At 45.3% G+C, this 26,391-nt stretch overlaps 2 protein-coding genes across 5 annotated transcripts in view; one reads left to right on the top strand and one right to left on the bottom strand.

The window, feature by feature from the left end:
* AXDND1 (axonemal dynein light chain domain containing 1) overlaps positions 1-6,843 on the top strand; it is a 120,937-nt gene extending 114,094 nt beyond the window's left edge. For all 3 annotated transcript variants that reach the window (XM_053244189.1, XM_053244187.1, XM_053244186.1), the window contains exon 26: positions 66-6,843. In XM_053244189.1, the coding sequence (XP_053100164.1) occupies positions 66-160 (95 nt within the window). In that variant the 3' untranslated portion in view covers positions 161-6,843. The remainder of the gene's footprint in view (positions 1-65) is intronic.
* Positions 5,517-25,029, bottom strand: NPHS2 (NPHS2 stomatin family member, podocin). Of its 2 annotated transcripts, XM_053244211.1 has the most exons (9): positions 24,162-25,029; positions 21,930-22,033; positions 21,777-21,824; positions 19,625-19,697; positions 15,922-16,004; positions 14,599-14,802; positions 10,320-10,375; positions 7,222-7,300; positions 5,517-5,792 (listed from the first exon to the last, which is right to left on the bottom strand). In XM_053244211.1, the coding sequence occupies exons 1-9, from the start codon at positions 24,445-24,447 to the stop codon at positions 5,517-5,519; spliced, it is 1,209 nt and encodes a 402-aa protein (XP_053100186.1). In that variant the 5' UTR covers positions 24,448-25,029. The 2 variants fall into 2 exon arrangements, with proteins under 2 accessions (XP_053100186.1, XP_053100187.1); XM_053244212.1 differs by lacking the exon at positions 21,777-21,824.
* Positions 25,030-26,391: the final 1,362 nt, after the last annotated feature.

Genomic DNA, 26,391 nt, shown 5'->3' with positions numbered 1-26,391 from the left:
TGCTCTTATTGTGGCTGTGCATTGAAACATAGATGTTTAATGTCTCTGTGTATTGCTTATTGCAGTAGTCCCTACTGGAGAAAAGCCTGATGTACCCCCACCACCTAGTCGTAAATCATCCGCGCCACGTACTAAGAAATCCACCAAACCCAAGCGCTGAAGAAGAGAGTGACCTCAAGAAAGCCTTTGGCTCCTGCTTGTAGTAGACACTGGGCACACTGTGATGATGACACATCCCTGGAGGGCAAGAGTTACTTGGAATTCTCCCAGTTATTAGTACAGTACAACAGTTGGCTGAACACTTTGGAACTGTTTCCCAGTTTTTATTAGTTATTTAGAAAACTTTCAAGGCCCAGGTTTGGGTTGCCTTGAGATCTCCCTGTATCCACCTATATAAAATGGAAGGTAGACTTAAACATAACCTAGAGGAAAGATTTTGGGGTTTTGCTTCTTCATATTCTTGAGCAGAGGTTTGGAGTGTCTTGTACAGAGGTCCCCAAGTTGTGGCTGGCCTTGGTATCTAGCAGTTATTTGAGGTCATCCTTCTTTCAAGTCCTCCAGGTACATTGGGGAAGAGAAAAGGTCAGCGTCTCAGTTAATATTAAGCTGAGAGACTCTCAGAGGCAGTAAAAGCAGCATGGCACAAGGTGAATGAACAATTTCAAAAGATTTGAGGAAAGGATAGTTCTTTAATTTCATGCCAGGGTGGTAGAAATAATCAGAGACAACTCCTGTTTCTGACTGCCCACCAAAGCCCAGTATGGAAATAATCCTTTCACCTCTGAAATGTGGGGAAAGGGTGGGCCATTCACTCATCTCATGCCATGCTTTGGAGACACTCCAAAGTAGCAAGAGAGATTCTCTTGACTGCTATCTCATACACCAGGACAAAGTGAGATGTTGACTTCTCTTTGCTAAATCTTCTGCATGTGCTAGAGGACTCATGAGGGGTGAAGGATCTGTTCATTCCACCCAACATGAAGCCAGATAGCTGCCTCCCCACCACCACCCACAGTTCTCTACAATGTGCAGAGAACTCGGGGGAAAGGAGAGGTCTCGCCTATTGTGTTTGCTCACAAACGTGGTCCGCAGGAAGATTCCTGGCTGCCAGTGGCATTTATGAAACCCTTACCTTGTATAAACAGGTTAATTCCTAGCTTGGCTCGCTGAAGTGTATTTGATAACTTTTCAAATATGACATATCTGTTCATTTTCTGTCAAGCACTGCATTGCTGTCTGAAGACTGACTATGTCTTGTTTGATGGACTACTGAGCATTTTTTCTAACCCAAGAACTGTTAGCCTTGCCCCTGCTATTGTGCCTTCAAGAGAAAGATAGAGCTAGTATGGTACTTCAAATTAAAAAATGGCATATGCTGAAACGGTATCTTCCATTTTGAATGGAGAATGTGAACACTTGTTTGGTGTTGTAAAGTAATGGCCAATTTACAAGCGATTTATCTCATTGGAGTATGTACCACTTCTCTCTCTGAAGTGAACATAATGTTAAAATGCCCTCACTTCTCTGAGAGGTGAGGAATTCCAGGGGTGTAGCACTACCTGAGTTCTGGTTTCCTTTGGAAGAAGGATCACTAGAGGCTTATGGTGCCTTTGCAAATAAATACAAATATACAAATTGAGCATTAAATGGAATTGCAATAGCAGAGTGTAATAACAGGTTACATCAGTCAGTTCCCAGAGAGCCCCCCTTGTACCCCAAAGTACTTCAGCTTTCCTGTTTAGCCACTTCAGTCTAGTCCCAGCCACTTCAGTCTCCAAAATCTTTGATACTTGTCTTCTACCCTGTTGGGGTTAGAACTGTTGGGGTGGGCTGGAGAGAAGGAGAATTGAGTAGCTTCAAACTCTCATGGTAGCCTGTCCCATCAGCTGAAGGATACGTGACTTGCATTACAACTTCCTGCAAAATGATGCAGAGTCATAGAAAGCACTTTCAGGAACATCCTCTGGGCCTCCTGGCCAGTGATCTAATTTTTTTCATCTCTTTGTGGAATGAGTTTTGTTCTGGGCAGCAATATCAAGGCAGTGTATGCACATGTGCATTCAGAGTGGGACCTTCCTGATTCAACCTGAGCGGAATCTAAAATTAACTGAGTGGACATCAAAAAATGTGTGAGCATACACGCCTTAGAGGGAACTCTGCTCCTGGCCCATCAGTCGGTGGTTAGCCTACAGAGAGATGGCTGGCTAGCTAGCTTTCATCATTATACCCATCAGCCCATTACACAATCAGCACATGAAGCTGCCTTATACCATTGGTCCATCTAGCACAATATTCTCTCCTTTCACTAGAAGTGACTCTCCAAGACACTTATACCATTGCCTTATACCATTGGTCCATCTAGCACAATATTCTCTCCTTTCACTAGAAGTGACTCTCCAAGTTCTCAGAGGTAGGGGTCATTCCTATCCCTGCCACCCAACAACCTTTTAATGGGAGATGTCAGAGATTAAACCTGGGGTCTTACTCATGCAAAATGTGCACTAGTCAGCTATAGATTCTCCAAGTGGGGTCATGTGGAAGCTTTGTTTTAAAGGAAATGCATACAGTTGCTTGAGGAAGTACAACATTCCCCAGGCTGAGCTGAGGCAGAAAGTTTTCCGAGCTATTTTCACTAAATTACTTTAGTTGCAATAGCCCTCAAAAGCTAAATAACCACACAAAGGTAATGAAAGTGTGTGTGTGGTGGTGGTGGTAGAAGCTTTACTATATGAAACAAAACTTGTTTGCTCTTTTAAAAAAATGTATTTTAAATACCGGGAAGTGTTGGCTCTAGTGCTACAGCAGGGGGAATGTATTTTGCCCACTAAAAATAGTTAAAGAAGAAATATGTTTGAAGTGTGGGGAAATGCTATGGAGGTGAGGAGGTGGCCTTACACAATTTTTGAATTATTTAAAGAGACATATGTGATCATGAGTGTATGTGTATTTCCATCCATCTTCTTACTAAAATTAAAACATGCAGATATTTAAGAACAGTTGCAAAACTCCTATGGGGATGGGGAGGGCAGGTTACAATTGATTACAGTACTATCACAATCACTAGTCAATCGGAGCCTGCAGCAGCTGTAAACACAACTCAAGAAATGGGCATTTGACTTCAGAGAAGAAATAGTTTCTCCATTTTTCTCCACTTCAGTCTGAACTGTACCAAAAACCTGAGCTGGTCTTGTGGTAGCAAGCATGACTTGTCCCCTTAGCTAAGCAGGGTCCACCCTGGTTGAAAGGGAGACTAGAAGTGTGAGCACTGTAAGATATTCCCCTCGGGATGGAGCTGCTCTGGGAAGAGTAGAAGGTTCTAGGTTCCCTCCTGCTCCCTGGCATCTCCAAGATAGGGCTGAGAGAGATTCCTGCCTGAAACCTTAGAGAAGCCTCTGCCAGTTAGATAGACCAATGGACTGACTCAGTACAGTAGTCCCTCGACCTACGAACTACTCGACAACCAACGTTTTCGACTTACGAACGCCAAAAAAGACCGGAAGTAGTTGGCGGTTTAGATTTGGCTTCCTCGACTTACGAATTTTTAGATGCGGTTTCCTCGACTTACTAGTGTTTCCAGACCTCCGTGGGTGCGCTTTTCGACCTACGAAAATTTCGACTTACGAACGTCCGTTCGGAACGGATTAACTACGTAAGTCGAGGGACCACTGTATATGGCAGCTTCCTGTGTTCCTATGCAGGGTCAGTTTGTTCAGAGCCCACTTCAGGATAGAAAAAAATGTGAGTGTGCATGAGTCTTCAATAACTTCACATTTCCCCACACTGTTAGGCAGGATGAGTCACTTCAGGGGGTAGTTTTGTTGGTAGAACTTTTGTTGAAAGGTGGTATATAAATATTTAAATAGTAGTTTGGGAGCAAGTTGTCAGTTATTTACTATAGTAATCTGACTCAGAGTAAGTCAGCTCTATACATTTGTGTATTTTATTGTTTCTTTACCATTATAGGGTATGGTAAATCCACCATTTGAATTTTCTGTTTCAGGCACCAATGTGTCTTTGGTTCTCTCTGCCCATGGTTCCCAAAGCTTTATATCTGTCTCCAGCCACAATAGTTTTTAGGTGTATGTTGATTTATACAGAAAACTAACTTCTCACAAAGGGAGTCTTTTCCAGTTAGCCTGACAATAACTTTAATTTTCTATATTGACTGATGCTATTAGGCAAAATGTGCTCTTAAAGTGTTCCTTCCACACAATCACACAGACTGGAAACCTACACATTTTTAAAAAGAAAGATTGTTCAGATTCAGAGGGAGCTGCCAACTCAATTATATAGTCCTAGTCAGGCACATTCTTTGACCCTCTGATGAAGGAGTCAGCACAGCTGGTGTTTGTCCTTGATTGGCTTTCACAGATACAACTAACAGTAAACAAGAGGGTTGCTCAGGGAGTTATTTAACAATTTAAGACAACAAACAGCAAAGCGCTTTCACAGCAAGTTCCTAAGCTTCATTTGTGCTGTGCTGCTCACTTTCACTCTACAGATGGGTCAGCCAGTTCTGGCAGGACATGCCACACCAGGGCCCAAAAAGCTGTGAGTGCAGGGCTAGAGCCAAATGGGGTTTCCTAAAGGCCTCCTTGAGTACTGCTGGGATGATTCTTCACCATTCACCACCAACACATCTCATGTTTTTCTTTATATATCCTGCAGAGTTCTTTTCTTTAAAGTCAGAAGGCAAGAAATGGAATGGCTGGAGACTAGGCAAAGGTGGTGGTTTTTAATCAGTATTTCTGAACAGCACAAATTTACACTCTCTTTCATTATCTAGTTTTGAGGCTAAAGAGTCATTTCCCCACCACACACATGTTATCCTCACAACAACCCTCTGAGATAGGTTAGGCGGAGAGAGAATCACTGACCAGGGTTATCCAATGAGCTTGGTGCCCCAATAAGGATTTGAACCCAGGTTTCCACAGGTCTATCCACTATACCACACTGCATTTTAGACATACACAAGGTTTATAAAGTGTAAACTGAAATCATCTGAGTAAGACAATAGGCCCATTCCCACATTATGTTCAGCACTCATACAACAAGTGTACACAGGCACAGTCATTCACATGTTATGCAGAACACAGGTACAGAAGTACACGTCCTATCTGTACCATGCATGGGGGTGGGGGCTGAATCCAGGTTCACTTTTTAAATGAACACAAGCACGTTCACACAAATGTGAGTGTACAGATCTGTACACTTATACAACATAATGTCTGAATTGGGCTAATCATGCATTTGAATCCATGATTGCTATACAGGTAGACAGGTACACTCATCAAAGAGCTAGGATTGGCTGCAACTCCCCCTTAAGTGTACTTTGTGTGGGAAAACTCACCTGTACTACTTTCTAATATAAAGCATGATCCTCAACCACTTTGAATTCAGGAATCTGAACGTGTAAGTAAGAGAAATAATAGCAGGTCAGAAAGCACATCCTCCTGTGTTAACTATATCAACAGCAGCCACAGTTTGAAATAACAATTCAGATTTCTGTTGAATTCCTATAGCATGGGGGAGTCCTTGATGTCCTTTCGAACTTCTGGCTGGTTGGTAATATCTGCAGAGAGGTTACAGCCTGTGGGTTTTAGATTGGCTAAAGATGAAAAGTTAATGAGGTCAAAGGGTAACGGTAAAACTAGGGTTGAAGGTTTGTCTGCAGACAAGGTTTGCAACAGGTGTAGGTAACGGAGCTGGATGGCAGCTGGTGTGCTGGACAGTCTCTCAGCTGCCATCTTCAGGGATTCTGAGGCAACCTTTTCTCCTTCAGCAGCAATCGCCTAAAAGACAGGGTCATTTGCAAGTGCATTTGTCAAATGGCTGCTGCACAGAAGTAGCTCTTCTCACTTTTCAGGCTCCACTCTCAAACTGCCTTCCTTTTATTGCTCCCCCTCCCAATTTATTTTTTTTTAAACATTGCCTGACAGTTTACATTTGCATTTAGTATGCAATGGATAATTCTGAGTCTGCATTAACCAAAAATGAATGCACGTGTGCAAAGACTGTATTTTGAATTAAGTCAGAATGGAAGAGCCAGCAACATTAACTCTGCCCAGTGCCACCCTCCGATGCTTTGTAAATACAAGCCAAAGGGCTCTTCAACTGTTTAATCTTAAGGTTCTAGCAGAATTCTTCCTTTTGTCAGTTTACCAAAGTCTGTGTGAGCGAGTGAGAGCAAACACTCTTTGTCGTGGGATACAGAGTAAGAGCAAGGGCTCTGCAAAAAACACTGTGCTGGAAAAGAGAGCATTAAACAGTCCTGTACATCTCTCAAAGACCACAGTGGCTGAGATGCCATAAGCGGGTTGGTTCTTGGGCCTGGGGGATATTAGAGGTGCAGATTTCCCCTCTAATTTTAATTAGAACTAGCTAGCCCTGGTGCAGAGCATCTGTGCCTCTAGTTCTCCCTCCTTCTCAGCTCCTAGTTCTCAGCCCTCCCACCACCTCTTCCCCACTCCAATGTTCTTTCTCTCTGGCCAGCCGCTTTTTCCAGCCAGCTGCCACGTCCCCGCCCCTGCCAATTTCTCCCACCGCCACTGCCTTCTCTCCTCCCCCCACCCACCCATTCACTGGCCTGTTCATTGGCCTGATGTTCCCTGCCACCGTCACTTTCCTCTCCCCCTCGCCTTGCTCATGAATTCTTGCGAGAGCTGCCACACATGGGATTAGCACTGTGTACGTCTAAGAGAATTATATATATAAATTTTAATAATTTGTTTTATATTGTTTTTATTGTGTTAACTTGTGATTTTTAATACTGAAATTTGTACACTGCCTAGAGATTTACATATCCAGTGGTATAAAAATATAATAAATAAATACATTTGAGGATTCCCCTCCCAAGTTTACTGAAACCGGCTCCCACACCAAACCCAATAAGTTATAACCCATATATTCAATCCAAAACATTTTATTATACTAAAATTTATAATATAATAATATTACTAATTTCTCCCCCTCAAAGTGTCTTTCACTTGCTCCTCCAGTTCACCCTCTGTCTTCCCCCTTGGGGCTGGAAGAAAGGGCAGGGGCATCCCTTGTAATTTATGTTCCCTCACAGCTTTACAAACTGTTACCAACTTGTGTACCAATGCTTGGAACCAACAGGGCTCTGTCCTGGAGAAGCCTGGGAAGCAAATGCAGCTTCTCTCCCCATGTCCCATTTTCCAGGAATGAACATTACACTGCATTTGTGAGCGACTGGCTTACCCTCACTGTGGCTTGTCTCTGGGCCATTGCTTGTGCAGCCAGGGACTCCTGAAGCTCAGCTGGCAGCCGTACATCTTTGCTGAAACACAATTAGGCATCATGGAGACTAGGCCTGCTGTCCCAAACTGGAAACAACATGAAACTATTTTGTTCCATTTAATTCAGACATTTAGTTCAGGAGCAACTTGTGCTAGATAAGAGGGAAATGTGTTTGAGATGGAGGTCCAGTGCATCAACCTTTTGCACCGTCCTAATGACCACTAGAGGCACAGAGTAGAGATAGCTAGTGAGGGTCTCCTTTTCCTGCCCCTCCTTGCCTCTGCTCTGTGACCCCCTGTCTTGACTTCTCAGGTCCTTCCTTCCTGTAGTGAGTCCTCTCCTCCTAGAGAGAAGATGCAAAGTCTCTCTCTCAGCTCTCTTTGAGATAGTTCTTTCCTATCTCAAATGTACTTCCATAAATCAGTTTAGTTTAGACTCTACAGTGATCTCCATGAGTGTTACTTAACTAGCTGCAACAACTAAACTCTGCACTCTAACCGGAGTGCTAGCTACCTTGGTGCTTTGCTAAATAATCACAAAACCCCAACAAAATGAGTGTTAAGTTTGTGCCTACATGGCCAGCTGTCAATACAAATGGAGCATTTGTCCACAGTGACAGCATGCAGGGCTTCTGGTTGCTAGTATCCCCACCAGGGTATCTTTAGAACATGCCTTCTCATTTCCTGGACACTACACTGCACTGGCATTGATGCAGATGTGCACTTAGGTAATTTTGGAGGCCTTCCTCCCTCCCTGGTGCAAGTTAAGCATTATCCCCCTACACACACACACACACAGTATTTTTAACATGTGGGTTCTTGAGGGCACAAACAGCAACTGAACCCACAAGAATGTAAGACTATAAAACAGGTATATTGATACAAATATGCAGTAGCAGAAACATATCAATATGTACCTTAACATAGTCCCATCCCACATTTTTCTTTTCCCCACTCCCCCCTGTCTTTTAAGCACCAGGCACAGCTCATAATCACCATAGTGTGGGCCAGTGGTGACCACACCACCCAGGACAGACTAAAGAGGATTGGGGGGGGGGTATGTGGAGGCCCTGGAATTCAGCCCCAAAGTCCAGGGGTAAGAGCATCACTGTATTGATGGAGATGTGACAAGACGTCTTCAGGTTTGTTCCTATTTGTTCTGCCACAGAGAAGAAAGTTTCTGAAACCACATCAGGAGCTTCCCACAGTCGTTTTAAATGCTACAGGGCATACTTCAGGGCAGATTATGTGCAAATATACTTCCCACAATTAAACCACACTTGGTGGTGGTGCTGCTTTTAGAAGCTGGGACAAGAGGAAAGATGACTTGGTAGTCTCCAGTCATTTCTCTCCTCATATTGCTACTTTTCCTGTTGGGGGAAGGCATTCTTGAAGCCCACTCCCTCGCCACTGAACAGTTGGTGATGTGTATACATGGCAGGGGGAGTCATCTGATGCAGACAAAAGCAATTGCCAAGATGGAGATCTGCTACTGTTTCTCCTCAGCAAAACAGGTGACCTACTGCTTTGTTTATGTGCCAGGCATAAAGCCAAACTGCAGGTCATGTTAAACATGTCGTTTGACCCTGAGGGAGGAAAGAGAGCAGGAATGGAGTCATGGTTTGGGGGAAATGGTGTTTTAACCCTCCCCACTGCCACAGTCCTTATCTTGACACCCCCTACCCCCCTGGCAGCATAAGTGCCTGGATAGAGTATGGCCAGATGACCGACCTAGAAACCTCACTTCAGCTTCTCACAACATTGTTGGGTTTTTGGTGAGAAAACCAATTGGTTTTCTGGTTTTTAAGGGTGGGGGGCAATAAACTCTAACCTTGAATTCTTCCTGCACCTCTCCTCTTTCTCTTCCAGCAATCTATAAGGTTTGGTGGAGCATAGACAGCTGCCACCTTTGTCATGGGTGTCCCCTCCTCACAGGAAGCAGTGGCCCCAGGCATATTCATTCTCCTTTTCCTTTTGCTGCCCCCACATCCTCCCACCAAAACCACTCTGCCTTTTCCTCTCCACTCCATTTCCCCAGTGGCACTGCCAGAGGATGGAATATGACAGAAGAAACAAGAAAGGCAAGTTATAGGTGCTACTGAGGAGGAGGGGGGCGGCTTCTGTGCCCAGCACCACAAACAATCCATTTTCCATCCATCCAACACATTCTTCCTCTCACACTCTTCCTTGAGATTTGCCGACCACACTAGGAACTGTAATTATGTTGCTCGTGCAGCATTGAGCAACCTTGAATTATTGTATGTGAGTGTGCAAGACGTCTTGTATCTCATCAAGATGTCCCTCATTCTTGAAGAGGTATGCACATTCTTGCACATCCAGCAGTGCTGCCTGGGTGGGAGGCTGCCTGGAACCCAAGCACCATACCTTTAACTCCCCAGAGGGAAGACAGGATAAACATGTATAAATGCATATGCAAATAAACAAATTCTTGCCCCAGCTAAAACAGGCAGTAGAGGAAGATCTGGATTACTTCTGCTGCCACTACCACCCTGCCACATGTCATGGTCTGGAGATATGTTCACACTGCGAGCAATGTGAAGGTTCTGGAGCTGCCTTGCAGCTGAAAAGATGGGGGTGCCTGGTCCAAACACACACATTCCCCTCTCGGTGGGGATCTGGGACCAAACACCTGAACACTGGGAAAGGCCACGCAGACTCCCCCGGCGCTCAACTCTTTGTGCAGTTTGAGAGAGTGTTTTTAACAAAACGATGGCTGCTTAAAAACCTAGCCCGCTGTAGCCTTTACCCACATGGTATTTCTGTCACACTGGAGGAGTATGGCAAAGTAGGTAGGAAAGGCTGTTTCTGTACACCTGTGTGCAGTGGTTGCAATGGAAGAAGAAATATAGCCCCACAAAACTTCTGCCTTATCCAGAATGCCCTATTCCCAAGGACCAAATAGAAAAATACAAGGAGGGAAGGAGCAAACAGTGCTTAAGGAGATTGATTCAGTCTGCATGAAAGGCTAAAAGAGCATCATTTTCTCCCCCACCCCCACCACCATTAGGTTACGTGGCTGGTTCTACATCTCATACCTACATTTCTGTCCGCTCCACCTTGATCCCCCATTGACAGGTGATGGCATCCACAGCCACCTGCAAAAAGGGTGGCTTATTAATGACTGCAACCTTGGGTGTGGGCCAAGCACTCAAAAAAGCACAAAAACACAGCACTCTCTGACACCTTTAGGGGGAACTGCTCAAGAAGAGGTTTTCTCCTAAGCTTCCTTGCTGTAAGCTCCATGTAAAGGTATTCTGAGTGGATGAGTTGTTCAAGAAGGAACACAGTTTCTAATGCCTCCCTTGCTCCCACTTGGCATTGTTGGTAGCAGAGAAATTTGTACCTGCTTAAACAAACTGGTATAAGATGGTAATACTATAATATATGCATCTACACCAGGCCTGCTCAACTTCGGCCCTCCAGCAGATGTTGGCCTACAACTCTCATGATCTCTGGCTATTGGCTACTGTGGCTGGGAATTATGGGAGTTGTAGTCCAAAAACATCTGGGGGCCTAAGTTGAGCAGGCCTGATCTACATTATTCCAGACTGTGATGAGACTTCACCTAACTCAGTACAACTTGTTTCACTGCGCTTGGGAGTATCGTGGGCATCCAGAGCTGGAAGAAAGCGAGGGCTTTCAGTTCACAGCCAACAGGAATGATGTTGGGCAGACATTTCTTGATCTCATAAGGTGGGTAGTATCCAGCATGACCTGTGTCTTTCAGTAGCTATGCATTTGCACAAATTGGTCCATTGGTAGCTAGTTTCCAGCCCACTGTATGGTAGGTAGAGACAATTTGTTCAGAGATTTGTTGGTTCCTGCTCTTTCCTTTGAACTAAAAGGTAGTCATTGCAGCTTAGCATTAGGGATGTGCATGAACTGATTTTTTTGATTTGATTTGTACCTGAACTGAATCACTGTTTTGAGTCTGAATCTCCTCCCCGCTTGCCATTTTGATTTGTACCCAAATGTTCTAAATCTGAATACAGATTGATTTGGGGCAAAAAAGGGGTTATGGGAGCAAAAGAGTGGGGTGGGTGGTAGTGCCCAATGGGTGGAAGCTACTATCCAAATTTCAAAGGAATTGGGCAAAGGGGCGATATTTAACTTTTTTTTTGAAGTTCATGTATCTTTAAGTTTTTCCCCAGAGGGAATAATGGAGATTTCAGCAGCCTTATTTATTTATTTATGTGATTTTTATACTGCCTTTCCGAAATGGCTCAGGGCGGTTTACAATTAAAACAGAAACCATTAAAACCAACAACAATTAAAACAGCAATATAAATATAAACACCAATTAACAATTAAAACATCTTAAAAAACAATTAAACTATCAGAACAATTAAAACCCTGAAAACCAGATTAGCATTAAAACAATTAAAACTAATTAAAAACCCTGAAAGACCAGGCCAAACAGATGGGCTTTAAGGGCTCTCTTGAAGGTCAGTAAGGAATTAAGATTGTGAATTTCTGCTGGGAGTGCATTCCACAGCCCGGGAGCAGCTACAGAGAAGGCTCACCTCTGAGTCGCCACGAAATGAACCGGTGGTAACTGGAGACGGACCTCCTCAGATAACCTTAACGTGTGGTGGGGATCATGTAGAAGAAGGCACTCTCTAAGATATCTCGGACGCAAGCCGTTCAGGGCTTTAAAGGTAATAACCAGCACTTTGTATTTTGGCCGGAAACATATTGGCAGCCAGTGTAACTGTTTCAAAACAGAAAAAAATATGGTCTCTCCGGGTTGCCCCAGAGACCAGTCTGGCTGCTGCATTCTGAACTAACTGAAGTTTCCGGACTACGTAAAAAGGCAGCCCCATGTAGAGTGCATTGCAATAGTCAAGCCGGGAGGTTAACAGCTGATGCACCACTGTTATGAGTTCATTCTCTTCAAGGAATGGGCGCAGTTGTCGAATCAGCAGAAGCTGATAGAAAGCACTCCTGGCCATGGCCTCCACCTGAGATACCAGGGTGAGGCCTGGGTCCAGGAGTACTCCCAAGCTGTGCACCTGCTCCTTCTGGGGGAGCGTAACCCCATCCAGCATAAGAAGATCTAACCACTCAGATTCTGAGCCCCCACAATGAGCATCTCCATCTTGCTTGGATTCAGCTTCAATTTGTTATCCCTCATCCACCCCATTACTGCCTGTAGGCAGGCATTTAGAGAATTAGTGCCATTTCCTGAAGATGAAAAGGAGAAGTAGATTTGGGTGTCATCAGCATACTGATAACATCCAGCACCAAACCTCCTGATGACCTCACCCAGAGGTTTCATGTAGATGTTAAAAAGCATTGGTGACAGAATGGAGCCCTAAGGGACTCTTTATAACAGCTCCCATTTTGAGGAGCAACTGTCACCAAGCTCCACCATCTGGAATCTACCCAAGAGATAGGAACGGAACCACTGCAAGGCAGTGCCCCCTATCCCCAACTCCTCCAGGCGATCCAGAAGGATACCATGGTCAATGGTATCGAACGCCACTGAGAGATCCAGAAGAACCAGCAGAGTCACACTTCCTCTGTCGATTCCCTGGTAAAGGTCATCCATCAGGCCGACCAAGGCTGTCTCAACCCCATAGCCAGCTCTAAAGCCAGTTTGAAATGGGTCTAGATAATCAGTTTCCTCCAAGACTGACTGTAGCTGGTCGGCCACCACCCTCTCAATCACCTTGCCCAACCCAACCAACCAAGGGAGTTTGGAGATTGGCCTGTAACTATCCATCGCTAAGGGGTCCATGGAAGGCTTCTTTAAGAGTGATCTAACCATTGCCTCCTTCAAACAGGGGGGCACCCTACCCTCCCTCAGCGATGCATTTATGATATTAACTAGGCCACCTCCAACAATCTCCCTGCTAGAAAGAAGCAGCCAAGTTGGGCAAGGATCCAGAGAACAGGTGGTTGGCTGCACCACTCCAAGCAGCTTGTCCACATCCTCAGGAGTCACAGATTGAAACTGATTCAATCTAATCTTATAGCTCCATGTGGGGGGCACTGGGGGGGGGCACAGAGTGAGTTGTAGTGGGTGGTAGTGCCCATGGCACAATCACTGGTGTGTGGTGGGGTGGGCTGGGAGAAAAGAAAAAGAAAAACTACTACTATTTATATACCGCTTTTCAACAAAAGTTTCCAAAGCGGTTTACACAGAAATAATAAATAAATATGGTCTCTTGTCCGCAAAGGGCTCACAATCTAAAAAGAAACATAAGACAGACACCGGCAACAATCACTGGAGGTACTGTGCTGGGGGTGGATAGGGCCAGTTACTCTCCCCCTAATACAAAAAGAGCATCACCATGTTAAAAAGGTGCCTCTTTGCCCAGTTAGCAGGGGTAATACAGAAAACAGCCACCAACTAATACGGGCCAGGTGTAGAGATGTGTAATTTAGTGGCTGCTGTTACTGGTAATAATAATTGTGTTATATTTTTGATGTCCTTAAACTGTTTTCATTTTTTAAGGAAACTAATTTTTATTTATTGGACATTGCCTCACTTGCTTTAGATGGAGGGCTGATTCAAAAACCTATTAAAACTAGGTACTGTGCCCCATTAGTGGACAGAGCAGCTGGAGTAACTTTTTGCTCCCTCTTACAGAACACTAGAAGTTGGAGTCAAATAAGTCAAATACAGTGGCAGTAAGTTCAGGACAGGCAAAAGCAGGTACTATTTGTGTAATTAATGGAATCTGCTATCATACACTGTGGAGATGCTTTGGATCCCTTTCAAAAAGGGATTTCATAAATTAATTGAGGATAGGGCTATAGCCAGGTAGAAGCCATGAGAAAATATGGAACCTCCATGTTCAGATATAGTTGTCAGTTTTAATTGGCTCAGTGATGGTGTTTTATCTCCATGACACAAAAAGCATCATCAGCTGATTTCTATTACGAGCACAGGAGCAGATCAGGCTGATTTTTTTCTAGCCAATTGGCAGCCTTATGTTCAACGGCAGAATGCTCCTAATTACCAGATGCTCGGGACAAATGGAGGAAGGCTGCCATCCTTATGTCAAGTTAGGACTGAAGAACAACCCAAAAGTTTCTGCTTGGCTGCTTTTGGTAATGGAAAGCTGCATTATAGGAGGTCAAACTGTTTAGCAAGCCAGTTCTTACGAGGCTGCATCGTATGGAGCCACTCAATATTTCAGGAAAGAGAAACTGTCCAACAGCAACATCTCGTGGGCGCCCTTTCATTGGCTGTAATGCTTTATCAGGTTCTGCTTCTGGCAACTATTGGGAAAGCCTTCCATTTTCTGTGAGATAGGCTTTCCCATCATAGCCCCTCTGATAAGACTGTCAAAGTTACAGTCCCACCTACCTTTATCTCCTGGCTGAGGCACTTCCTTTCCATCAGGATGTCAGTGAGGGACCGATGTGCCAGCAAGCGCTTTGAGATGGTCTTTACTAGCAGCTGGACTGCGCTAGAGAGGTTGGCAAGGGTGGTCATGAGGAGTGCGGCATTCTCCATCCGGTAGTAGCAGACGGTATCTATTTCTAGGCTTGCCATGTCTTTGGTAATGACCTGGGACAAGCGGAAAGCATTATGGACGATCATTCCGTGGCAGGGGAAATGAGGAGGAGGAGAGCTGGTCTTGTGGTAGCAAGCATGACTTGTCCCCATAGCTAAGCAGGGTCTGCCCTGGTTGCATCTGAATGGGAGACTTGATGTGTGAGCACTGCAAGATATTCCCCTCAGGGGATGAAGCCGCTCTGGGAAGAGCAGAAGGTTTCAAGTTCCCTCCCTGGCTTCTCCAAGGTAGGGCTGAGAGAGATTCCTGCCTGCAACTTTGGAGAAGCCGCTGCCAGTCTGTGAAGACAATACTGAGCTAGATAGACCAATGGTCTGACTCAGTATAAGGCAGCTTCCTATGTTCCTAAGAGGATGCAAGTGATGGAGTAGGAGCTCGTGGTTCCAATCATTTAAAAAAGGGAATCTGGTGCAGCAGATACCAGCTGTGGACTGGGATGGGCAATCTTTACGTATTATTCAATTGCTGCCATTGGTTCTGTGTAGATGAGACGGGGGGCAGGCAACTGGTAAGGCTGTTAACCCAGTCTTACAGGTGGGCAGCTGAAGAATAATAAGGCTTAATTGTACTTCTGGATATTCAAAGCAGTTTGCATCATATCAGGCAGTCTTATAACAGTTTTGTAGCTTGGCATTATTATCTCTACGTTACAGGTGGGGGTGAAACATAGCTGGACATATTATAGTGGCTTGCTTAAAGCTACCTACTGCGTTTGTACCCAAGGTGAGACTTGACATCCTAGTTCTGATGAATGAAGAGCCTAAGCCAGCGTGGTGTAGTGGTTAGAGTGCTGGACTAGGACCGGGGAGACCCGAGTTCAAATCCCCATTCAGCCATGAAACTAGCTGGGTGACTCTGGGCCAGTCACTTCTCTCTCAGCCTAACCTACTTCACAGGGTTGTTGTGAAAGAGAAACTCAAGTATGTAGTACACCGCTCTGGGCTCCTTGGAGAAAGAGTGGGGTATAAATGTAATAATAATAATAAGAAGAAGAAGAAGAAGTGCAGTCACTTTCCTCCATAGTGCGTCTGGCTGACAACTGCCTATTATCTTTCTACTGCAAATTAATTCAAAGAAGCAGATAGGGGCAGGCCTTCACTGGGCCGGCTTACCTCATAGAAAGGAATCTCTAAGGTTTTGAGGCGAAGGTCTATTTTGTAGTAGGTGTCCAGGCAGGGAAGGAAGAAGAACAAGCCTATTAAGAGAGAGAGAGAGAGAGAGAAAGCCAGCAGCACTTTCCAAACTAGATGTTTTTAAGGAAGGCCTCGTGATAAAGTGAGCAGACTTGGACTCGATGGAAAAGTGGGTCTGTTGAGTTAGCTGGAGACAGATGGCAGTCTTTTTGGAAAAGCTGAAGTCTATAATGGAGGACAGAGGCATTGTTTCTAGGGTTCTGCATTTTGTTTTGTTTTTTCTGTTTTGTTTTTGGTCTGAATCCAAAACACCCCCATTTTGTTCTTTGTTCGAAATCAGCCAATCTGAAACACCCCAATTTTGTTCTTTGTTCGAAATTGCAAAATCCAAATCCGAAACGTTTTGGATTTTAAAAAATGGCCTCAGGGCAAAACTAGTGGGTGGGGGTGGTAGTGCCCAATGGGTGGAAGCTACCACCCACATTTCAGAGGAACTGGGCAAAGGGCTGAATTTTGGTGAGTTTTTGAAGTTTAAGATTTTTCCCATAGGGAATAATGGAGGTTTCAGCAAAAGTATAGCTTCACGTTGGGTGGAAAGGGTGGCCCAGAGCAGAGTTGGGTGGGTGGTAGTGCCCAGTGGGGGTAAGGAAGCTGCCAGAATTATTTCAAAGGAATTGGGCAGAGGGCTGATTTGTAAAGATTTAATGGCGTTTACACATCTTTAAGGTTCATCCCCATAGGAAATGATGGAGGTCTCAGCAGCCCCATAACTGCACTTGGGGGGCACCAGGGTGGCTCAGAGTGAGTGGTAGTGTAGAGCATAGAGGGTGCCAACCACCCACATGGGTTGCTAACCCATGGGGAACTGGGTTATGTTGTTTTTGAGATGTTTTGAGTGTAGATTCTCTGGTAGCATATGAGAATGGATTCATGGTTTGTTGTTGAAAATCTCATATGCTACCAGAGAATCTACACTCAGAACACCTCAGAAACAACAGAACCCAGCACCCCATGGGTTAGCAACCCATGGCGGTGGTTGGCACCCTATGTGCACTACAACACCACTCACTCCCGGCTACCCCAGTGCCCCCCCAGGTGGAGTTACGGGTCTGCTGAAACCTCCATTATTCCCTATGGGGGGAAACCTTAAAGATGCGTAAACTACAACAATTCCTAAGAAATCAGCCCTTTGCCCTATTCCTTTGGAATCTGGGTTGTGGCAGGCACCCCTTGGGGCAACCCAACCCACTGTTTTGCCCCTCAGACTCCCTTTCTGCCCCAAAGACATGTCAACTTCAGAAATTCTTTTAAAAATCAGCCCTTTTTCCAATTCCTTTGGAATCTGGGTGGCAGGAGGCACCCATTGGGGCACTACCACCTGACCCACTCTTCTGCCCCCAAAGCCCCCTTTCTGCCCGGAATCCACCCGAAATAAACATCAACATCACACATCAACAACAGCAGAGGTTTGCAAAGAAACAGGCAGATTTCCAAAGGTCATGCACATCCACCCCACCCCCCACTAGGGGTGTGCACGGAACCGCACAGCTGCGGTCCGGCACTGTGGAGGGGGTTCCTTTAAGGACGGGGAGGGTTTACTTACCCCTCTCGCCACTTGTTCCCCTCCAGCGCTCGTATTTACTGTAGAAATTGGGGCGGCAGGATACCTCCCTGCCGCCCCTTCTTGCTGCTCAATGCAAAAGGCTCCGACAAGCCTTCTGTGCACACCGCGCGCGAGCTTCACATCTCCCCGACGCCGGAGGCCCGGTCTACCCGTCGCAGAAGGCTTGTCGGAGCCTTTTGCATTGAGCAGCAAGAAGGGGCGGCAGGGAGGTATCCTGCTGCCCCAATTTCTACAGTAAATACAAGCGCTGGAGGGGGCAAAGTGGCGGGAGGGGTAAGTAAACCCTCCCTGCCCTTAAAGGAACCCCCTCCACCCGGACCGGACCATCCAGGTCTGAACCGGTCCGGACGGTCCGGAGGCCTTTACAATGGCCTCCGGACTGGACCGGTCCGGACCCATCCCTACCCCCCACCCCCCGCAGAAATGCAATTGATCTACACACAACAGTGTGAAACAACAACAGTGAAATGCACACTGTCCCATGCAATGTGCACACTGCCCCACTGGCCAATGAGGGTAAATTTTCCCCTTAAATTTCCTTAAAAGGAATAACGAGCAATTTCAAAATGGAGTTCCGAAACAGCCGAAACAACAAAATGTTTTGTATCCAAAACAGGGATGTTTTGTTTTGGCTACAAAACAGCCGAAATGGCCTGTTTTGTGCACAAAACGTTTTGTATTCGAAATGAAATGCACATCCTTAATTGTTTCCTGTCTCTGATAAGAGATGGGAAACAACAGTAGGACCAAACAGTTTTTGAAGTACTACAAAATCTGTGAACAGAAGAATAGTATGTAGAGGTGCTGCATAGCCTCTTGCATACCAGCTTAATGCTCTGAAAATCTTGTGTCCAGCCATAAGCTTTGCTGTATTTTACCTGCCAAACCTATTTCCTGGCTTTCAGTGCAAGCATTTCCACTTCTGTTCTATGGAAATGAAACCCTGACCTGTTCATTATCTCACTTCACTAGCATGGCGTAAATGCAGAGAACTGTTAGATCCTGGAAGCCAGTCAAATGATTGACTGGATTTGTGGGCAACCCTGCAGTGATGGATTAGTGCAGATAAACAAAAAACCCTTTTTTTCCCAACATCTTGAAAGAGGATCATTTTTGTTCCTGCTTCTTCTAGCTGGGAAACGATATGAAGAGGGTGATTTGCACACTACTAGTCGGGCAGCAGCGATATAGGAAGATGCTGAAAGGCATCATCTCATACTGTGCGGGAGATGGCAATGGTAAACCCCTCCTGTATTCTACCAAAGACAACCACAGGGCTCTGTGGGTGCCAGGAGTCGACACTGACTCGACGACACACCTTTACCTTTAGTTAAGGACTTCATACACACAACTGACATTTGAATACAGCCTATATTATATAGGTCCTTTAAGTGATCCTTTGTACATTGCAGGGAAACATAGGTCCCTATGTTTCCAAATGGTGTATTTGTTGCATGTGAAGTGGCTTTGACATCTTATTTACTGGCCTTCTTTGAAAGATAGGTCAAGCCAGTTTGTTGAATTAAAGAACAGTTAGTGACTGGATTATTTATTTGCACCATACCAAAAAATAACTCTTTGTTGGGCTAGTGTTTCTCAACTTGGGGGCAGTCTCTTTCAAAATTATGTGCTCTCAGCACCAAGGGGAGGAACTGTAGCTTAGTGAAAAGCAACTGTTCAGCATGCAGAAATTCCCAGGTTCAACCCCTGACATCTCCAGGTACAACTGGGAAAGGCCCCCGCCTGAAACTCTGGAAAGCCACTACCAGTCAGCGTAGACCAGGGATTCTCATTGTTGGGTCCCCAGATGTTATTGGATTTCAGCTCCCATAATCCCCAACCAAAGGCCACTGGGGCTGGGGATTATGGGAGCTGAAGTCCAATGACATCTGAGGACCCAACGTTGAGAATCTCTGGTGTAGACAACGCTGAGCTAAATACCTCGGTTGGTATAGGACAACCTACTCACCAACAGTCCAATCTTCAAACAAACATCCAGCGTACATACAGTAGCAGGTATGAAACCTGTTGCTGTGCCAATAGCTCCTGCATACTTACCAGGTCCTCTGGGCCTTCCACGTAGAATGCGTCCAAATCGGAACACAACAGCTCTCTCATACTCTTGCACAATCTGCCATGAGAAATGGGGATGAATATGGAATCTGTAGGGAAGGATAAGGTGGAGCTACGCTGTGGAAACTTCTGCTTTAACAGGTGGCCAAAAATGGAATTGCTTGGTGCCCTGAGGTGCAGGTATAAAGGGATGAGCCTTTAAAGCTCTTCTCATGATCCATGAGAAGAGCTCCAGGGAGATCTGCAGGGAAGGAGAGTTTAAATTTACCTTCTCCACAGACGATCTCCTTCAAGTCCCTGGGTGGGCGGATCACCTGCCCAGGTGAGCAGCAGCTCGCAAGGCTGGGGTGCTGGGATACTCCACCGCCCCAACTGCCCGGAGCCCCAATAATGCACCACGTGAATGTGCAGTGCATTACTTGGATCCCCCCAAGTGCAAGCAGCCATAGCTGACATACGATCTGAAAAATGAGGGTATGGGAGAGCTCACTCCCTTAATCTCTTTTAACTGGGAGGCTACTTAGGCAGGTTTGCTGCTGTCTAGCCACTGGGATCAGTCTGATCCCGGTGGTTCACACGAGCGTGCAAAACTGGGCTGGGCTCCCTTAACCCAGTTTTGCATGCTCGTGTGAATAGCCTCTTTGTCTGGCGGGATGTATCATTCAGGCAGTTTTTTCTGTTTATCAGCTTGTGAGGCTAGTCATTCTCAACTAGCTATCCATGTTTAGGGGTTTATTCTCAGTTGTAGGAGGGTGAAGACAGATAACGACTTACTGTGTGACTGATACTTTAAAATATTGCACTGAATCTCTCATTGCATGTGTAAATAACTACCATGGGGCACCAAGCATTATCAGCCCATGATTGGTTCTGAGATTGTGATGATGCTCTGCCAACCAGATAATGTGTTTCTATGCAGTTAAAGCTGCTACATGTAGGCTGACAAGTCACATGGGGGATCAGTGGGCAACTGTGTACTTGATTTGCATAGGAGGCAGACATTTGGCAGATGGAGTTCTTCTGCATAACTTCTCAACCTACTAAAAATCCATCTTCTATGCAGCTGTTAGAAAGGACAGGACTCCTGTACCTCTTGAGGCAAGGATCATATGGTAATCAGTTGTCTGTCGCTCTCTCCCATTTTCACCCAGAAAAAGGACATCGAAGGTAGCTGAAGAAACTTTAGGCATTCTAGAATAGACTCTTACTAGCCGACTCCGCACAGAGCATCTGTGCGCTCTTTGGGGCTAGCAGTTACCTCCCCCCACCCCACCTTCTGCCCCAGTCTCCGCTTCCAGGCCCAGCCCCTCTCCTCCCCACCGCCACTTCTGCCCTCGCACTTTCTTTTCCCCCTCCTGGGCCTTGCCTCCACGGCCATGCCAGACCCGCCACCGCCTCTGGTCTCTGCGGCCGGGCCTGCCGCCATGACGACCTATCCTCCTGGATGCACCTCAGCCAATCAGGTGTGTCCGCCACCCAGCCAATCAGCTGGGCGCTGGGATGCACATTCCAACGCACACCCAGGAGAATTGTATATATATGTGTGTGTGTGTGTGTGTGTGTGTGTGTATATATATATATATATATATATATATATATATATATATATATAACCACATACAACATTTCTACCACAAGGTGAGCTTTCTACGTCAACCTGGTATGTAGAGGCCATTCCAGTTATGCAAGTAAGTATGGAACACCACTTCCTATTAGGAAGTGGAGAGAAGCAGAAATAGTATATAGTGAATAATTCTAGCAAGATGTCACATGCCATGTGAATGAAATGGAAGCAAAACAAACACTACTACTACTACTAACTAATTATTCTGGGGAAGAGTCTAGCCGAAATGAACCTAGAAGTGAGTGAAGATGGGGGTCATAATGGTAACCTGATTTACCATTCAAATTATATAGAACATGAGATAATAGGAGGCAACTTTGTTGTGAGAGGGACGGCTCTGCTTTATGGAAACTTTGATATTTGAGTTGTAAAGGTAAGCAGCTTAGGACCTCAGAGTTGCCTCTTTCTACTGCACACAGTGGAATGTGTGTGAACTAACGTCTAAATTAGTACATGAGTAGATCTTGCCTATATCAGAATGGGTGTGTGTGTTCCTACCTGTGTAAGACATACCTGGTGTACACGCATCCTATTAATGAGTCCAAAACTTCCTTCCATGTCCTGTTATATAGGATGTACATATTAGGGCCATTTATGAATTATCAACACGAATACAGAGCTGTGCTCACACAGCTCCTAGCCTTCAGTTTCTAGGACTAGCCTTACCTTCATGCAGAACCAGATGGAAATCGGGAATGTGATTATGATGACAAGGAGAGAGAGGCTGACAAGAAGCCACTCACAAATGCCTAAGCCAGGAGACTTCATACCTATACCAAAAAAAGTGAGTTATTAAATGGGTATCTTCCCTATTGACCTAAACCTGCTTGTGTGACTAGAGAAATGGGAGGCCATTGTGTGAAACAGGATGCTGGACTAGATGGGCCATGGGCCTGATCCAGCAGGGCTGTTATGTTCTTAAATCAGATGCTTAGGGACAAAAATAGAGGTTAAATGTTGGCTAGCTGACCGACTATTTTGGGAACTGAATGATATGGCCAAGGTTTAAACTAGGAGTCTGTGGCAGAAGAAAGAATGGAATTCAGATTTAATTGCATTTTTGTACTTTCAGTATCAGGATCTTGGCCCTGGTTATACTGAGAGCTTTGCCTACTGCAGCTGGCAGGGAAAGGGCCATTGCTCTTGTAGTACCGGATGGCAAGGTGGGGCAGGGTGAATGGCAAAACCTCTTAGCCCAGACAGAAATTAGATCTCAGGGCGAGGTGCCAGACTAACTCCCCCCACCAATGTAGATTCTGAAGAGAGGGCTAAAACCTAAAACGTCAAGTCTAACCCCAAGATCAGTCAACCTTAACCTGCAGTAGTTCTGAACATAGCACAGAGCCTGATGCTAATGGCACTATGAAGGATTCCTGGATTTGGATAGCTACTACTGTTCCCTGAAACAGAATTAATTCTTAAATTCAGCAACCTCCATTCTAGCTTATAGCTCCAGGCTTGAAACATAACTTGCTGGGTTTCAAAGTTCCAAAAGAAAACTGAAAACCCAACAGAAGTAAAGATAGCATGAAGATATGGTAGTAAACGGATTAAACGTTAGCATGGAATTGGAACTTAATGCAATTACTTTGAATATAAATCTGAGCACAGAATTGATATGGAACTCCTTGCAGTTGACCGTCTTACAGGAAGCATAGTTTTGAAACTACTAAAAAGAATCATAGGTTGGTTATGGTAATTTAGAATATGAAGCCTGGTAAATATAATATACTAAATTAATATTAACATACCAGCATCCAGCCTTTTAGGCCTCTACATGGATCAACATAATTGGACTAATCAGTAATATGCCCTGGTGTGCAACTGTCTTTTATATGTAGGGTGATCCTTGTTAACTGGGTGGCTTGAGATCTGGATCAATCAAATGTGCACCTCCAGATGATCACAATCAATCTGTTGACTGTGAGACAAGCATGTCAAGTTTTGTTTCTTAATTTATCACAGAAGCACAGGCTTAGCACAAAAATATTTCACTTCTGGCTAACAGTGCCATATTTAGGGAGATGTTGTATATATATGGAAGTTTGCAAATCCATAGGGAGGTGCCCCCCCCCCCCACACACACACGTGTAAGGAGTGGTTTCCAAAATAGCCACAGAATGTTGTTGTAAAAGCCTCTCAATAGGCTGTAGAGCCTAAATACTATACCTGTGCACAGTGAAAGGTATTTAATCTTAATCATGTTCTTTTAGAACATGAGTGAGAATTGAAAGCATCTTGACTCATCCAAAATGGAAAGCTTTTTTAGTTTGTTTAATACTATTTGGTGGTGGTTGCGATTGTGAGGGTGGGGTTTAAGGAAAGGGACATATTGTTTATAGCGTGTCCTGAACACAATATGACTTTTTGGGTCTTTTTGGCATATAAATTGCTTTAAAAATTCTATGCAATAAGTCAAATTTAGAAGGGGGGAACCCTATTGGATTATTGGTGGCTGCTTGAGAAAGTTGAAGAAAGGCACATTTACAGCATTTAGGTTCTAAAGCCTGCTGAGGTACTTTTGCAATAACACTGTGGCACCATTCTGGAACACACACACACACACACACACACAGTGCCTCTACATGTGTTAGAGAGCATGTCTCCCAGTGGATTTGCAAACTTCCATACGCATACAACATCTACCCGAAATATTTCACTGGAGGAGTGAAATATTTTGGCATTATTTGATATTAAGCCCCTGCACTAAGTGCCAGATGAGATCAGATGGTCCATCATTTAAATTCAGTTCCAAGATAAAATCCTTTGCACACTGACTCCCTCTCCATCTAGATTAAACTCCACTGCATGGTCCTGATTTACCATTTAGGATTTGCCCTGAGAGTATACACTAAGAAGATTAACCTGCTCCTGTGTTGCCTCCACATGTCCCCTTACCTTCTTCCTGCTTCTCGCTTTCAAGCAGGGCAATCACCTCTGTCTCCTCCTCAAACGATACCACATCATCCACATCTACTACTGTGGAGGTATGGACTTGATTGTCTGCCCCAAGGGTGCTCTTGATCGCTGCCTTTTCTTTCTTCCTGTTGGATTCATGCTTCTCCTTGATAGCTTTCTGATGGTGCTCCACTTTCTTCTTCTTCTTGCCATCTGGAGCTGCCTGCTCTCGGCCTCTCCCGTGATACTCCCTGGAAGAGCTCTGAGGCATCTTTTCTGCCCTCATTTGGTGAGCCTGTGCTGAAGCAAGCTGCTGTGAGAAAGTAGAAGGCTGTGCTACTTGTAAATTTATTTCCTCCAAAGGGAGGGCCAGAGGGAGGGGAAAGAAAGGCCTTGCCTTGGAGGAAGATCCTTATTCATGTATGCTGGAGTTGGTGTCAATGAAATAGTTGGACACTTCAGGAGAGAGAGTAGCTATTCTAGTATGCTGTGACAAACACAATCCTGTTGCACTTTGAAGATTACTAATGTGTTGCCATGACCCTTCAGGCTTAAGTCTAACTCATTAACCAGTTATTTCCCATATACAATCACCCTTTCAGTCTTCCTTCAGTACTCCCACAATTATGTTGAAAGCAAAACCCACCTTTGCCTTAGGTGAACCTAGGTCAGGGGTAGACAGACTTGGCCATCCAGGTGTTGTTGAACTATAGCTTCCATCATCCCCTGTCACATCGTGGCTAGAGATGATCGTAGTTGTAGTTCAACACCACCTGGAGGACCAAGTTTGCCCACCCCTCAACTAGATGGTAATGAGGTTGTGTGGCTACCAGTAGGGGTGTGCACCGGACCGCGGACCTGCGGCTCGGCACTGGGGTGGGGGGGTCCATTAAGGGCGAGGGGGGGCTTTACTTACCCCTCCCGCGCTTTGCTGCTTCGGTGCCATAATTAGTTTTAAAAATGCGCCGCAGAATCCCTCGCCGCTCCGGGGCTCCTTGACTTCAAAATCGGGCGGCAGGATACTTCCCTGCCGCCCCCAAAGCCCCCTCAAGCCATTTGAGGTCTTTAAATCTCGCCCCGGACCGAGTGCTAAAGCGCTCGGGCGGGCGGCGGGGAGATGTCCTTCCGTCCGCCCCCTTCCCTGCCTTCTGCGAAGTGCAGGGAGCCTTCTGCGCACGCGCGCGCAGAAGGCTCCCTGCACTTCGCAGAAGGCAGGGAAGGGGGCGGGCGGACAGACGGACATCTCCCCGCCGCCCACCCGAGCGCTTTAGCACTCGGTCCGGGGCGAGATTTAAAGACCTCAAATGGCTTGAGGGGGCTTTGGGGGGCGGCAGGGAAGTATCCTGCCGCCCGATTTTGAAGTCAAGGAGCCCCGGAGCGGCGAGGGATTCTGCGGCGCATTTTTTAAACTAATTATGGCGCCGAAGCAGCAAAGCGCGGGAGGGGTGAGTAAAGCCCCCCCCCGCCCTTAATGGACCCCCCCCCCACCCTAACCCTCCCGAACTAAAACCACCCCTTGTCCGGACCGGTTCGGAGGCCAGTAGAATGGCCTCCGAACCGATCCGTGCACACTACTAGCTACCAGCAAAAGCAGCAGCCCATGTCGAAGCTGACATAGCATCAAGTATCAAAGACCATCAAGTATTTGGTAAACTAAATTGTGGTGTGTGGCATGCATGGCACATCAGAAGCAGCCAGTTAAGTTGAGAATGGATGGAGACACATGGCAAGGTCATGATGTCCCACAATGCTTTTTAGCTTACTAAACACAATGGGACAGATAGGAGGAGGTGGTAGGAGGCTGTCGCTTTCAGCAGTAGCAATGCAACTTCCATATCTAGCTTCAGCATCGGGGCATTTCACAGACTATGGGGCAGCAGGCCCAAATTCAGTAACTGAAATTCAGTAGGTGTAGTCGACTCATTTTTTCACAGTAAACACTTGGCTGAGGAACAGTTACTACTACTGCTATAAATATTTATACACTGCTCTTCAACCAGGGTGGATAAAAATCAATGATTTTTTTAAAAAAATCAAAAAAATCAGATTTTTTTGATTTAAATCGGATTTTTTTTAAATAAAATGCTTTTTGAGGAAAATATATTACCATCCAAAGGTTATTCCATCATGAAATAAAGATTAGTTTTTTAATTATGTAGAATAAGGCTGTATATGTTTAATTTTTTTGGTAAATATATTCCATTAATCCATTCACAATGTCATGCTCTTC

This window comes from Hemicordylus capensis, chromosome 4 (genome assembly GCF_027244095.1).
Source record: "Hemicordylus capensis ecotype Gifberg chromosome 4, rHemCap1.1.pri, whole genome shotgun sequence".
In the NCBI taxonomy this organism is placed as follows: domain Eukaryota; kingdom Metazoa; phylum Chordata; class Lepidosauria; order Squamata; family Cordylidae; genus Hemicordylus; species Hemicordylus capensis.
This window is presented reverse-complemented; position numbering and strand designations above follow the sequence as displayed.

Excerpts from the sequence above, each read along its gene's own strand:
- NPHS2 (XM_053244211.1), bottom strand. The coding sequence starts at position 24,447 with ATGAGGGCAGAAAAGATGCCTCAGAGCTCTTCCAGGGAGTATCACGGG. Across the intron at positions 14,803-15,921 it reads TAGAGATTCCTTTCTATGAG|GTCATTACCAAAGACATGGC; the intron begins GTAAGCCGGCCC and ends CGCTTGTCCCAG. Across the intron at positions 5,793-7,221 it reads AGAGACAAGCCACAGTGAGG|GCGATTGCTGCTGAAGGAGA; the intron begins GTAAGCCAGTCG and ends CCTGTCTTTTAG.